This window comes from Thalassophryne amazonica, chromosome 8 (assembly GCF_902500255.1).
Source record: "Thalassophryne amazonica chromosome 8, fThaAma1.1, whole genome shotgun sequence".
NCBI classification, from domain to species: domain Eukaryota; kingdom Metazoa; phylum Chordata; class Actinopteri; order Batrachoidiformes; family Batrachoididae; genus Thalassophryne; species Thalassophryne amazonica.
In genome coordinates this window covers 18,718,721-18,735,181 of record NC_047110.1, presented here as the reverse complement: position 1 = coordinate 18,735,181, position 16,461 = coordinate 18,718,721, and the positions used below count along the sequence as shown (strand labels likewise).

General features: G+C 39.8%; 1 protein-coding gene and 1 long non-coding RNA gene across 2 annotated transcripts in view; one reads left to right on the top strand and one right to left on the bottom strand.

Moving 5' to 3' along the window:
* The window catches only part of LOC117515505 (solute carrier family 23 member 1-like), a 143,118-nt gene that overhangs the window by 22,046 nt on the left and 104,611 nt on the right, over positions 1-16,461 (bottom strand). The window contains exon 7 of the mRNA XM_034176081.1: positions 9,448-9,556. Coding sequence (XP_034031972.1) covers positions 9,448-9,556 — 109 coding nt within the window. The remainder of the gene's footprint in view (positions 1-9,447; positions 9,557-16,461) is intronic.
* LOC117515313 lies at positions 1,304-4,394 on the top strand. Its single transcript, XR_004562124.1, has 3 exons — positions 1,304-1,562; positions 2,067-2,176; positions 3,435-4,394. It is a non-coding gene; the product is annotated as an uncharacterized LOC117515313 (long non-coding RNA).

Sequence of the window (16,461 nt, the reverse complement as noted above, 5' to 3'; positions counted from 1 at the left end):
TAGAAATGAGAAATGGCCTCGTCAAAATGGGTCTGATTTTCATTCTGCTGTAGTAGTGTGGGTATTCTGTCCAGTACTCTACATATGTAAATGTGTATATTGGTAGTTAGGGTTTGTTTATATGTACTATATGCAGTGAATAGCTGGTGGTTATAATATATTGTATATCTCATATTCAAGTCGCTCTTGCATCACTCGCTCACTTCAACTAGATGTCCTGCAAGAAGGTTTAGATGAAGATGGGAACAGTGAAGAAACTGAACCCACCCAGAAGCGAACATTTGCAAACATCAAACAAACGTTCATAGAATGTTTGTTTACTGTTCAGCAAGTTTGCAAATGTTCATGTAATGTTTGTCTAATGTTTGCATGGAAGCGAAAATTTGCGAACATCAACTGAACATTCATAGAATGTTCATTTACTGTTCAGCAAGTTTGCGAACATTCATATGTTTGTGATGTTTGTCTAATGTCTGCATGGAAGCAAACAGACAAACGTAAGCAAACATTTGCAAAAACCAATCAAATGTTTATAGAATGTATGCTTAATGTTCAGTGTGTTTGTGAACATTCACATAATGTTCATGTAGTATGTGTAAAGCTTGCCTCTAAATAAAAGTATATATATTCTAAAATTTTGTAAAATTTCATATTACAGGAAAACATTAAATATCATTTACTGCCTACAGAAAGTTAATGTTGGACTACATTTAAATTATGTGTGCAATCATAGGTAGAATGAACAATAGGAAATTATTTAAACACTCTGGCTACCATGGTAACCAATAATTTGTCGATTTATGATTTATTCAGGCCTACTGAATATAGAATTTCAAGATTACTGTGATAAACTGACAGAACTAACTCAGAAACATGTCTTGGGGCAACTTGCTTTAACATGCACTCTGTTAATTGGTATATTCATGTTTGCAAAATAATTTACGTCACTACAGACTGTGATTGTCAGCTACCAAAAATATGTTTTTTATGGAAACAGATTGCAATGGCAGCTTATTATCCAGAAGTCCCACAGAACTGAGTTACATACATTTTGCCAAATTTTCTAAAAGCATATCTTTAGCATTTTTGGAAATAAGGAAAATACATTAAAGTTATTAAAAACTGATTTACAAAATGATGTTGTCAACATGCATGAGCAGGAAACATTGACATTTAAATAAAACAGCTCATAGACAAAAAAAAAACAACAAAAAGCTTGCAGTGCTCTCCACCAAACAGTTGGTGGCAGTAGTGCACCGAGTTGGGTTAAAATCCGCTGTTTAACAAAGAAGAGAAGAAGAAGAAGAACACTTAGCTAACTAACAGCGCCGCATGCTGTCCCTTGTCTTTTGGCAAATAAAAGTTTATGTTCAAGACGTTAATTTGCCTGTTCAGTTTCTATCTTAAGAGACCACTGAGAGCAGAAGAGGAGACTAATGCTGGAAGATCATCGACTGGATCACAGAAAACCAACACAAAGCTACCACGAGTTAGCAGCTAGCTTTAAATGCCGGGGCCTGCCTACGGTCATCACGACGCTGTGATTATCAGAAGATTTTAAGGTAATGGAACCTGATGTAAGCACAAACCCATTTTAGCCCGAAAAGACAGAACTTGCTTGAAGCTTGATTATGCCAGACATGGACTAATGGGAACCAAACCAACACACTTTTGACTAGCACGGAGATAACGTTAGCCACAGAGAGGCACAGGCCTAATTAATATTTTGTCCATGTTTTATCTATTCTGATATTAAGCCAGAAGCCTAAAGGTGTCAATAAGGTGTGTGGGCATCTCACTTCCAAGGACATGCAGGTTGGGTGAATTTGAAACTTTATAATTGTCCAGGTCACTTATAAAAGAGGTCTCGATCTCAAAGGGACTAATTTGGTTAAATAAATGCTAAATTTAAAATATACATAACTTTATTACCATGACTAAAATATATACTCTGTCTTTTCTTAGGTGTTGATGCAATTAAAGTTTAAGTAATGTCAGCGCCCAGAAAGAGACTTTATGAAGTTAAGTTTATGATAATATTTTCGGATTATTTGTCTCCCCAACAGCAACCATGCCGGCTGCCTTAACAGTTGTTAAATCACTGAATCCTCCATCTGATCAGTTGGTTGAGCGCGTGCCTGCAGTTGATTCACATCAGCCTGATCCTTATCCAGAGGTTTGTACTATAATGGTTAAATAAGATTGTACAGTATCTTGTGCCAGTAGATTCTAAAAATTCACATTCAGCAAGCAAAATATTCAAAATTTCTGACAAGAAATATTCTGTTCTATTTGGGATATAATTTGAAAATACAGTAAAATCTGCCAGTAATGAAGTTGTGTATATACTAACTTTCCTTATTTAAAGAAATAATTTACAGGCCCTGTTACTTAATAAACATGTTTCCTTTTATAAAAACTCTATGTCCCTTACATAATGTTTCATTTGCATAGTGTGTGCATACTGTCTATGGTACCATACACTTGAAACAGAAGGACTTCTATGCTATACTACTGAGGTTTACCACCTTATCTGGGGTGGAAAAAGTGATCTATCCAAACAAAAATTATTTTTTATTTATTTATTTATTGGAGATTCTTTTGGTCTGTAAATAGACCTGAGAAAGCATCAGAATTAGGGCTGAAATGATGAGTCTAGTAACTCAAATAATTCGATTACAAAAAATGTTTGAGGCAAATTCTGTGCCTCGAAGCTTCGTTTAACGTTGTAGTACATATGCTAGGCCTGTGTGTGGTGCTGCAACATTCGCAGAAAAAAAAAATAAAAAGGCGAGCATAACAGCTAATCAAATTAGCAACGATAGCTACTGCTTTCCAACGTGAGAGTAAAATAAAGCCTTTTTAAGAGAAATTGGTTCACGCTGATCATCTGAAATAGACTTACTGTGCATTTAAAGCAAAGCAGTGTGTTTGTCTATTTTTAAAAAACACGGTCCGCTCTATGTGGGGAGGGACTATTGACCTGGCGGCTGGCTGCTGTCTCTCTGCCCAGTGTGAGGAGCTCTCAGATCGGGCAAGTCACAGCTCTGTCCCCGCAAACAGCAGAAGTCCACTCTTTCTTCTGTGTTTCCCTCAGACTCACTGAGTGTGTGACTTTTTAATTTTTGCGTTTTTCGGTAACACACAACACTTCACAAACACGGTAACTTAAATAAAATAATAATAATAAAAAAACTGACTGCGATGCTGCATGTTCAACCTCCAGCTGAAATGCATCTGCTGAAGAGAAAAAGGGATAAAAAAAAAAACACGCAGGGACCCAGTCCATCAACCTTTATTTAAAAAAAAAAAAAAAAAAACCTTAAATGGTTAATTTTTACAAATTGTCTGCTTTCACAACAAAGAAGTGAAGGAATATATCCTAAATGTGCTAAAATATGCATTAACCATTTGTGCTTTTTTCCCCCATTCAGGATCATTCTTTCTTTTATTGAGTCAAGAATATTGTTACATATGAGTGTGTTCTGTTTGTAAGTGAACATTTATATTTTAATAGAGCTTGTTGCTGTTGAATATATTACACATATGCTCATAGTGATCAATATTTATCAATGCTTATTAAACACGTAATCAATAGCTAAGGTTAATTACATGATATCTATATATTCAAACACTTCTGAAATATATGTTTGTATGCTTTTGAACTGTGTATTGTGTGTACCAAATTAAAGGTATGTTATGTTTATGATTATATTTGCTTTTGTTTCAAGATTTGCTTTTGCTTTAGTAGTTCAGTTTCTTAGCATGCTGTTATAAAGATGATTTACTTACATAATCATTTTCAAAGTGTTGTAAATGTGATGTGTCCCTGTTTCGGTGAGGCCCTGAAGATACATTGAGAAATATGTTGCAAACAGCATATGGAACAGGATGCCAATACTGACCACAAACAGTCAGATAAGGAGACTAAACTTGATACACGGGTATGATTAGACTTGTTTGTTAGAATATTGTGCAATTTTGAGATGTGCTAATATTCTTGTGGTATACCCGCGTGATGAGACTTGCTGACAGTCTTTCAGTTTGCAGTTTTCTGGCCCAAAACAATTTCCTATCAGTTTAGGCACAGGTGTCACTTTAGGAGAAAGAGGAAGCAAGAACACTCCATGGCACGTGTGGGCAGGACCAAAGCCACGAAGAAGAGGGATGGAGACCACTCAGATGAAGGGCAACGCCTAAGATTAGCATGAATCATTGTATTAGTATAGGAAGACAGGAGTATAAAAACTTGTGTGACTGTTACCTAATTAGCATGGATCAGGCCAACTGGATTGGTAAAGGTAAATGTAGACCTAAATGTAAATTTGTTGGGTCAACATGATGAATTTGTGTTACTGTTACCTAATTACCATGATTCAGGCCAACTAGATTTGTAAAGGTAAATGTAACAAAAATAAAAAGTAGGTTCCTTCGGACCTTGGTAATGAATTAATTAAAAAAGCAACAAAACCCATGTTGTTTTAATATAACAGACATTCTGCTTGATATTTTTCCCACAACAATCCAACTGAAAACTTCCCTCAGTTTGTGACCACAAACAATAAAAATAAATAAATGTATTTTTAATTACTGCAGTTTACCTGATAATACAATGCAATAATGTCCTAACCTTAAACCCAAGAAAGAAATATGAGAAGGAGAAAAGGCCTATGTAGGTCCTGAGGCCTGTTGGTGCCGATTCTTATCTCCAGATTCCAGTCAAGTGTGCTTGTAAAGCCTCGGTCCCACCGAATAATAAGCCATGAAGAATGAGCCACGCATGGGTGTGTCAGTGATAATTCAAAGAATGATCCACGTTTTAAGCTATCACGTATCCGCTACTAAGGCACCTCTATGTGCCTCTCTGTACCTCACGTGCCACATATCAGCCTCTAGTGAGCCATGACTGACCTGTCATTTGAGCCCCGTCCAGCCTCGAATGACTCGTGTCGCCACATATACTCAACAAAAATATAAATGCAGCACTTTTGGTTTTGCTCCCATTTTGTATGAGATGAAGTCAAAGATCTAAAACTTTTTCCACATACACAATATCACCATTTCCCTCAAATATTGTTCACAAACCAGTCTAAATCTGTGATAGTGAGCACTTCTCCTTTGCTGAGATAATCCATCCCACCTCACAGGTGTGCCATACCAAGATACTGATTAGACACCATGATTAGTGCACAGGTGTGCCTTAGACTGCCCACAATAAAAGGCCACTCTGAAAGGTGCAGTTTTGTTTTATTGGGGGGGGATACCAGTCAGTATCTGGTGTGATCACCATTTGCCTCATGCAGTGCAACACATCTCCTTCGCATAGAGTTGATCAGGTTGTCAATTGTGGCCTGTGGAATGTTGGTCCACTCCTCTTCAATGGCTGTGCGAAGTTGCTGGATATTGGCAGGAACTGGTACACGCTGTCGTATACGCCGGTCCACAGCATCCCAAACATGCTCAATGGGTGACATGTCTGGTGAGTATGCCGGCCATGCAAGAACTGGGACATTTTCAGCTTCCAAGAATTGTGTACAGATCCTTGCAACATGAGGCCATGCATTATCCTGCTGCAACATGAGGTGATGTTCTTGGATGTATGGCACAACAATGGGCCTCAGGATCTCGTCACAGTATCTGTGTGCATTCAAAATGCCATCAATAAAATGCACCTGTTCTTCATCCATAACAGACGCCTGCCCATACCATAACCCCACCGCCACCATGGGTCACTCGATCCACAACACTGACATCAGAAAACCGCTCACCCACACGACGCCACACACGCTGTCTGCCATCTGCCCTGGACAGTGTGAACCGGGATTCATTTGTGAAGAGAACACCTCTCCAACGTGCCAAACGCCAGCGAATGTGAGCATTTGCCCACTCAAGTCGGTTACGACGACGAACTAGAGTCAGGTTGAGACCCCGATGAGGACGACGAGCATGCAGATGAGCTTCCGTGAGGCGGTTTTAGACAGTTTGTGCAGAAATTCTTTGGTTATGCAAACTGACTGTTTCAGCAGCTGTCCGAGTGGCTGGTCTCAGACGATCTTGGAGGTGAACATGCTGGATGTGGAGGTCCTGGGCTGGTGTGGTTACACGTGGTCTGCGGTTGTGAGGCTGGTTGGATGTACTGCCAAATTCTCTGAAACACCTTTGGAGACGGCTTATGGTAGAGAAATGAACATTCAATACACGAGCAACAGCTCTGGTTGACATTCCTGCTGTCAGCATGCCAATTGCATGCTCCCTCAAATCTTGCGACATCTGTGGCATTGTGCTGTGTGATAAAACTGCACCTTTCAGAGTGGCCTTTTATTGTGGGCAGTCTAAGGCACACCTGTGCACTTATCATGGTGTCTAATCAGCATCTTGATATGGCACACCTGTGAGGTGGGATGGATTATCTCAGCAAAGGAGAAGTGCTCACTATCACAGATTTAGACTGGTTTGTGAACAATATTTGAGGGAAATGGTGATATTGTGTATGTGGAAAAAGTTTTAGATCTTTGAGTTCATCTCGTACAAAATGGGAGCAAAACCAAAAGTGTTGCATTTATATTTTTGTTGAGTGTATGATCCATGTCAAACCATATATGATCCATGTAGCACCATGTAAAACGAAGTTGGTGCACATTTAGGCATGGGTTTGGTCCAAACCTCCAGCCGTCCCACACTGGGTCCCTTTAAAGTGTTAGTTTTCAATTCACAGCATCCATTCAAGATGTCACATTTTTTAAACAGTCCAAAAAAAAAAGATGCATCAGTACAGTCCAGCCTTTGTGCGCATCCGTGCACCAGGCTGCTGTTCAGCTGTGTTCCAGAGTTATTAAATGCACCAGACTAGCTAGAACCGAACCACGGGTTCCTGGACAACTGCCTCAGTGCTTCTTCTTGCTGGCTTATTTCTTCCGCAGAAAATTTTAACTTTGTGTTTGTCCATGTCTGCAGAATTGTTCTTTTGTACGCTGGTGTTCTGCATTCGTGGACAGTCACCTCTGCACTCGTTCTCACTGGCTTCAATTCTTCCACGGCTTTGCTGGCTTTATTTCTTCCGCAGCCTTAAACACAGAATCATTTTGACACCATGATCCAACTTTTAACTTTGTGTTCGTTAGTTATTGACTGCAAAATCACTTTTGTGACCTGGCGTTCTGCATACAGTAAATGCTTGTCTTGAGTGCAAGTCATTGTGCCAGTGCACACAGACAGCGGAGCTCATGTGGTCCATAAGATGTTAAATCTATCATCAACATACTTTTACAGCTACTTATATAGAAAGAATGAACATGCAACTGTTTCACCATTATTATTACAATAAAAACATTACAACATTACCTTTTAAGCTGTTCCAAATACATTCTCCACCTCAGTGCACAAGAGAGAGGGAAAAAGGGTCCAGATGAAATTGTTCTCTGTGATTCCAGAAGCGATTAGAGGTGTTTCAACTACCAAGCTCTGACAGAAAATCAATCTGCTACAAAATTATTTTATATGCAGTGCCTGGCGCACAAAGCAGGTGGAATTGTTGTGCACAAGAGGGCTGAGCCAAAATAGCCTGTCCGGTCCTCGTTGCCACCAGGTGCTTGGATAATGGGCTTTTAACAGCCTCATCCTCACCACAAACATTCCTCTAAAATCCTTGTTTATCCTCGTAGTACCTCATACACAAACCGATGAGTGCACATTCTCTCCACATGCAAAACATTTTGCGATGAGCGATGACACTTCCAGGGCTCCGTAAAAATGCCTCTTTTTACAAATAAAAAATGGAATATTTTACAAAAGCACATTCATCTTAAACACCAACACATGACACAAGTCACATTAATGTGTTGGTTTACATAATGAATGACTGAAGCAATCAATGTATAGCAGAAGAGGCACATTTTACCCAGAATCCTTTGTGATCTGTCTGTGTTTTTTACAAAACTTCAGAATTAGTGCATTATTCAAATTAAAAGATATATGTTATATTTTCACTTTGTACAAATGACAGAATTGACATTAATGGAGTTATTCTATCAGTATTCATTTTATTTATACACCAAACCATAACTCAGCATTGCTTTATTTTCCAAGACCTCTGGCTGACGGGAGCATTGTGATTGGGCAGAGAGCTGGCCTTTGTGGCTGCACTGAGAATTCAAGTGGTTCTATGTCCACTTTACAATGTTTAAAGCAAAATGGTTTCCTACTTTCAGCCAGTCAGATGTCATAAAGAGAGCTGAATTGTATTTTTTGATTGGAATGACTGTGATACATGAAAATTGCACATAGTTTGTTGTGATTGTTATGACTATATTGTTCATTTAATCATAAGATGCTCAAAGCACTTTACATTTATGCCTCACATTCACCCATTCACACCACTGTCAGGGTGCTGCCATGCAAGGCGCTCACTACACACCGGGAGCAACTTGGGGATTAAGGATTTTGTCCAAGGGCCCTTAGTGATTTTCCCACCACTCCCACCAATGTTATACAGTTTCTTAAAAGATTCTATGTCCAATTCTATCTCAGTTGCCTTCAAAATTACCAAGTTCTATGTCCATCACTATTATAATGTTTTTAAAGCTGTCCAAAATTTACTTAAAATAGATCAAATAACTGAAAACAGTATTAACACAGTAGGAAAACAGTGCTAATACTGTATGAAAACTGTAAACCCTGGACACAGACCTTCTGACATGAAACCAAATCCCTTTCCAGATGTACGTAGAACTTTATGGTTCTGCATGTATATGTGAAATCATGATACATCTATTCATGTGAAGACCGGCACACATGTGAATCTACAATGTACTGCTGACATAATTAACTCTACTTTTGGCAAACATGACCTCAGAACCAATAAATTCTCAGTCAACAAAATATATCTTAATTATTTAGTTGGTTGGATTTATTTTTCTTTTGTGGTCAAACATGAAGATGTCTATATCTTCAAACTTATCCCCTCTATAATAACAGAGAAAACCTTCAGTGTGAAAGAATCTGAGAGTGATAAACCACACCAGTGTCCCCTACAGGCTGAGCCACTGATTACAACTAACTGGACTGATATGGATTTATAGGACAAACAGACCAAATGAGTTACAAACCGACTGACAGGTCTTTTCTTTATTACACTAACTGGGCAAGTACACATAAAAGCATAATCACAAGTCATGTCTTGAAATAACAAAATGAAAATGTTCAGCTCTGTTACACCTTTACTTGCTATTTTAAAACTGAGGCAAACACAAAATGTTACCACACATTTGCCATCTGGGCATCAAGGATTTGGGAACACCTAAGGAGCTTAGGCTGGAGTAACTGCTGCCATCTTTTCGAGGGTAATCTGTTTGTGGAGCAGAGGGTGCGCAGATTGCACCCCACTGTCACATGTACATCACACTACTTTGACAAGGCCTTAAATGCTGCATGTGTGTGTGTGTGTCTCACCTGTATCAATGATGCCAGGGTTGGAATGAAACCAGGTTGGTAAGACGAGGCCACTGAATGTAGAGAAACCAAGAATGAAGAGGTTACGTGAAGAGTTTAGGTCCACGTACTGTTTACACGAGAGAGAGAGAGAGAGAGAGAGAGAGAGATCATAACTCAGTTAATTATTTCTCAGATGTAAAGCATTATTTTTCTGTGGTGCATCAGATAGCTGTTGGACATAATCTGATCAGACATAATCTGGATCTTGATTTCTAATTTGTCAGAAGATTCACATTTATTTGGTAATGCCAGGTTAACATAGGTCAAGCATGATACAGTGCCTTGCAAAAGTATTCAGCCCCTTGGTATTTCACACATTTTAATTACATCCACCAAGGATGTTTAAAAATCAGTGGGGCTTATTTATTTTCTGTCTGTCTTTCTGTTAGAAGGATTACGTCAAAACTACTGCACAGAGTTTGATGAAATTTTCACCACAGATAGACATTAAGCCATGGAAGAACCCATTACATTTTGGAGGTGATCCGGATCTGGATTCTGGCTCAGGATTTCACTTCATATAGGCTTTGAAGGATTACATCAAAACTACTTCACAGATTCTCACCAAATTTGCACCACAGATAGATATTAGGGCATGGAAAGACTCCACTGAATTTTGGAGGTGATCCAGATCCAGATTCTGGATCAGGATTTCACTTTATATAGGCTCTGAAGGATTACGTCAAAAGTAGTTCACTGATTCTCACCAAATTTGAACCACAGATAGACATAAGGGCATGGAGCACTGAATTTTGGAGGTGATCCGGATCCGGACTGGCGGACGTCAGAAATCTTTAATTGCTCTTGTTTATTTCTACCATTTCAAATACAAAAAGTAAATCAGGCTTCTCAATATAAAAATTTCCAAAATTATCTTCCTTAAACTCAAAGCAAATCTCTAAATAAATTTAGTAAAAATATGCAGTGCTACCCCCCCCCCCCCCCCCCAAAAAAAAAGTTGTAATAAATCCTACAAAGGTTTCCTTAAACTTCAGTCTGTGTATGATCATTATGCAAAATTTCAGTTATCTTGGTCGCTTCGCATAAAAGTCATGTTCTTTCAAATTTATGATCCAAATGGTATGATTTGTTCTAGAAATCGGATTCCAGGCAAACTGTCTTTTCCTTGGTTGACCAAGACATGCTGGGGAAGATGACTGGAACAATTAAAGTTAAAATGTGCAAAATACCAAGGGGTCAAGTACTTTTGCAAGGCACTGTAACTGCAAAAAACTGTTTTTCATTACGTGATTCCAGTACTGTATACCTATGGTCACCATCTCCTTTAATTTGGCCTTTCACACTATAATCACAGCCATCATTTATTTCGACATTTACTGCACAAATTAAAAAAAAATGGGATAAGGGTTTTTTTTTTATAATTTCTTATAAATTAGGATGAAACCAAATATCCAATGACACCCATAACAACTCTGAAGGAGTTATTAGCTTCCCTGGCTGTATTAGGAGAAAATGCACGGTGAAAATCCATCGGGGTTGTGTGCAGAAGCAAAATTACATATGTACACTGCATTGCTGCACCAATAACATGCATAGTTATGACTGTTTCTCAGTCAAAGAACCAAAATGACATATATTTGAACTGAAGAGTCAAACTAATTAGAATCAGCTGGTTTCGAGGGTTGGTGGAACAAATACGTGGTTGGATCAATCAAACTGTGCAGAATGAGACAATAATACTGTTCTGACTGTTGCCTAGTAATGGAGTATTGTGTTAAAGGTAAATGCATTATCCTTAATCTTTAAAGCAAAGTTTGTCACAATATTATCACATCATCTGCACAAACCTTTTAAATATTTCTGCCTTTATCACATCTTGAAATTATTTGATAGAAGTCATTTTACAATACCAAGTATCCACAATAACGTTACTATTTGTTCCCCAGTTAATGTAAACGATATATGTTAGACAGGCTTCAGTCGACAGCAGCACTGCCCCTACTTATCACACACCAGTGATCCTGGATCACGGTCACACTCCTGTCTTTTCCTTTTCATGTCCAGAGCTGCTTTTATATTGATGTTCTCTGTCTAAGTTTGTTTCGGTGGCTGTCTTCCTGGTCTTGTGCACACCTGTTTCTAATATCATTGATTTCACCTCACTCTGTATTTGGCCCCTGTGTTTCTTCACTATAGTGCCAGAACATTTTGCTCCCATACAAGTGTCATGGTTCTCAGGAGTGCGAGGCACAGCAGGAAGTAGAAGGCACAATGCAGACTCACAGACAGGTGGTCGGATAAAGAAGGCTTTATCAAAAATACTGGCAGAGGGTTTGATACACAAAAAGGCAGTCAGCGAGGCAAAGATATAGGCAGGTGTAATACAAAGGTGTCATCAAAAATACAGGCTGAGGTCAGAGCACGGCAATCAAAGATACAAGGGCAAGACAAAAGGCGAGGTCGAGAAAAACAGGCACGTTCGGCAACAAGGATCTATGGCTAGGAACAAAGAACTATGGTACGTGAGCTGGAACGGAGAAAGTAACATCAACGAACAAGCAAGTGACATGAAAAGTACCAGGGCTTAAATGCACAGTGGTTTAATTAGGAAGTGATTTGAAGCAGGTGTGGTGAGCAGGCAGGAGAAGTGCGCGGACCAACAAAGATGACAGGTAACTATGTGAGGCAAGAGAATGCTGTGACAGGCGGATGAGGAAATGACAAACAAAATGGGGTGTGGCCAACAGAGATGAGGATTTACTGGTGAAACGCAAGAGAGTGAAGGGATCAAAGGGCGTGACTGTGAAACAAATGAGACTGGGTGTGAACACATGAGAACCAAGATGAGAAGAGACAGACAGGGGAGTGCAGTGACAGCATGGACATGACTAGAAACCATAATCAAACAATACTACACTAGCAAGACAGAGATGAACAACTCGAACCAAAGTCTGCATGGAATATCCACAAGAACAGATTAATACTTGACGATAAATAGAAAAGAAAGCAACAAGAAGATCAAAAGCTGAAACTAGAATGCAATGGTATGTGATGAGAGTATAAAACACAAAATATAACCAATGGCTGCAATGAACGTGACAAATAAAACCTCAAAAAGCAATAATGATCAAAAATCAAAGACCGTGGATCAAACATTAAACTAAACAAGAATGTAACTCAACATGTGACTGAAATGTGAAGAACAGAAAGCAAGCAGCTGTGACAAAAGCAAAATAAACAGATGATCAAAAAAGGAAACAAAAGAACTCAATAAAGACAGAAAACATAACTGTCGAGGACTGAGCAGGGGCACGTAATGACAACAAGTCTTCCTGCATTTTAATTCTGTGTGTATGCCATTGTGTTTTCTCAGAGTTTTTGCTTTCACTGTTTTGGAAATTCTGCCTGGTATTACATTTGCCTGTGTACTAACCCAGTGCATGTGTTTTTGGACTGCCAATTTGTTTGTTCCCTCAGGGACACTGTTGCTTTGTGGACTACCTCCACTTTGTCTTTTGACCTCTGTCTGCCTTGAGACTGTTTTACTTACCCCAGTTGTGTTGTTCTCTACAGTGGGGTCCCCAGTTGCACTCAATCCATTACAGTATATTACATTAGTAATAAGATGGCAACGTGTGTAAAGGCATCGGCTCTGTACTCTCACTTTCAGTGCTTTATTTTACTGCTTGTTATGTATGTCCTAATAGTCTTAAGCCTCGGTCCCACCAAATAATACGCCATGAATAATGAGCCACGCATGGGTGTGTCAGCGATTATTTGAAGAATGATCCACGTTTTAAGCTATCATGTATCCGCTACTAAGATGTCTCTATGTGCCTCTCTGTACCTCACATGTGCCAAGTATCAGCCTCTAGTGAGCCATGACTGACATGCCATTTGAGCCCCGTCCAGCCTCGAATGGCTTGTGTCGTGGCATATGATCCACGTCAAGCCACATATGATCCATGTAGTGCCATATAACGCAACGTTGGTGCATGTTTAGGCATGGGTTTGGTCAAAACCTCCAGCCCTTCCACACTTGGTCCCTTGAAAGTGTGGGTTTTCAATTCAAAGCATCAATTCAAGATGTCACATTTTTTAAATGCAGTCCAGGCTTTGGATAACTTCACCAGAGACTGCTGTTTCTCAAAAGGATCAGTGACTCAGTGTTGACTCAACATTTAGTATTTCCTGTTTCAGTGTTAACTGTGCACTGACTTCTCCCAGATCTCCTCTTGTCACGTAAGATGTCCTCTTTGTCCTTTTTTTACTAATTTTTTTTAAATTGAAACATACAAAAAGTTACACAAAAACCTTACAAAGATTAAATATACCACAGCAAAAACTAAAAAACAGGTCATTCTCCTGTATTGTTGGTCCAGGATATGTTTGACATTTCACAATTCTGGTTTCAGTGTCAACTGAAAATTTGGCATTTCCAGTTTCAGTGTCGACTTTCCACTGAATTCCCATGAGATCTCCTCTATTCACGCAAGATCTCCTCTTCCTCTTTTTTATATATTTGATATTCTTTTTTTAAAAAAATTGAAATAAACAAAAACTTACACAAAACCTTACAGAGGATAAACATACCAGTGCAAAAACAACATAATGAAAAACTGATTAATGTCCTCTGCTGTAGCGCCAGGAAGTGTTCAACACTTGACATTTCCTGTTTCACTGTGGGCTCAATATTTTGCACTTCCTGTTTCTGTGTCAATTTTCCACTGAATTCCTGTGAGATCTCCTCTATTGTCAACCCAGGAAGTGTCCCTACAGGAAGTGTTCAACATTTGACATTTCCTGTTTCACTATGGACTCAAAATTTGGCACTTCCTGTTTTGGACTTCCTGTACTACGAGGTCTGTGAGAAAAGTAATGGACCTTTTTATTTTTTTCAAAAATTATATGGATTTGATTCATATGTTTTTACGTCAGCCAAGCTTGAACCTTCGTGCGCATGCGTGAGTTTTTCCACGCCTGTCGGTTGCGTTATTCGCCTGTGAGCACGCCTTGTGGGAGGAGTGGTCCAGCCCCCTTGTCGGATTTTCATTGACAGGAAATGGCGGAATGATTTGGGCTTTTTTCCCATCAGAATTTTTTCAGAAACTGTTAGAGACAAGCAGATGGAAACCATTCGAAAAATTTATCTGGTTTTCGGTGAAAATTTTACGGGCTTCACAGAGAATAAGGAGTGTTACTACAGCTTTAAGGACGGCCCACAATGGCGCATGGCGCGCCGCGCTCCGAGCCGCCATCGAGAGGCAGAAACCACCACATCATTTCTAAACGGATGGCTGTGTGGAGCCGAGACCTTCGTGTGCAATTTCTCTGGTTCTCACAAGAGCTGGACATCAGCCATTTTCCGGCAGATTTCACTTTTAACAAGAGATTTTGTCATGGAAAGCTGCGTGGAGGCTTCGCGCGTCACGACCGATTCGCTGATCGAGCGAGACAAAGGAACACCTCCGTTTTGGAGTGCCAGGGGACAAGTTGGGACATGTCTATCTCGGCTTTCAATGCTTACCAGCCCAGTGAGTATAAGAGAAATTGTGGAGAGCTGGGCATGTCCCAGCTTGTCCCTTGGCACTCCAAAACGGAGGTGTTCCTTTGTCTCGCTCGATCAGCGAATCGGTCGTGATGCGCGAAGCCTCCGCGCTGCTTTCCATGACAAAATCTCTGCAGTTGCAGTTCAGGTGATACTCTATTTCAGATGATTTGATTCTCAGTAAACTGAAGAATCAACTACCGGAACCCTGGCACTGGAGATGTTTATTATCTCAACAGGGGGATCATCCTTAAAGAAATGTTCAAAGTATCTAGGACAGTGAAACAGTACAATGGATGCACTTGTTGGAGCAGAGCCATCAGTTGCCATGACTGTGATTTTTTTTTTTTAATTATTTGTCTGTAAGCAATTTGAGGGTCAATGGACAACAGATGGGGAGTCATCCAATAACAGATTGCTTAAACAAATGCATCCTCATCTACCTTTCATACTATCATAGCTCTGTTTCTCAGCTTCATTGACAGCCTGGAATGCTACAACATCTCCGGATGATATTCAGTGTGCCTGAAGATATAGTGTACCTGGTCATAGAGGCATTCCAGGTAATGAAAGAGCAGACCAGCTTGCAAAGTCGGGGAGCTCAACTTAATTTTTGGATTCAGAGCCAATTGTAAAGGTGTTAACTGCTGTGCATAAGACCGCCCTCCAGAACTAGATCAGGAAGCAGCACCACAAATGATGGTAGCACTTGAGTGACTACAGGCAGACAACTCATGGAAGGACCAAACCTAAGGCTTTCAAGGGAGCTAGTTTGTCTGCCTAGAAGTATAAGTACAGTGGTTGGGACTCTCACAGGTCCCAACCTATTGAGTACACAGAATGGTAATGAGACTCCAACAGGTCAGTACATGTACAGCCTGTGGGTAGGAACCTGAGATGTCACACCACTTTCTGGGCCAGTGTCCAGCATGGGGGTAGACTGAGGCAGAGGTTTTTGGTTCCTTTATTTTGGAACTTGACCAGATTGGGAAACTGAAATTAAGAAACCTGGTATCAAGGGTACCAAAAGGTTTAAGTAAGGAGGTTCCTCTTTGGGGGGAGCAATGGGCCCTTTTGTGGCCTATGCTCTGCTGGGCTGATAGTCCACCCCTTCTTCCCTAAGCTAACCTAACCTAAGATATGAAAGAACTCCTGTAGAAAATGGCAATTCCAATGCAATCCCTGTCACCCTTCAGGTTCTGGTGATGTAAGAACTCCCACATTCCGCTTGTCTACATTTGTATCTATTTGTGCAAGTCCTCCAGACAGATTGTGTGAAAACTCCCATGAAACAGTCGGAGCTTGACGCCTAGTCAAGTGTAAACTTGAACAATGAACTGTTAGCAGTCTGCAAGACTGAATCCTTCCTCTTCAATTTCAGCTTTATTTATATTCCTGGAGATCAAATGTTTATGCAGCAAGGCACGAGTAAAACACATAAAAGGCATCAGTAACCACATAAG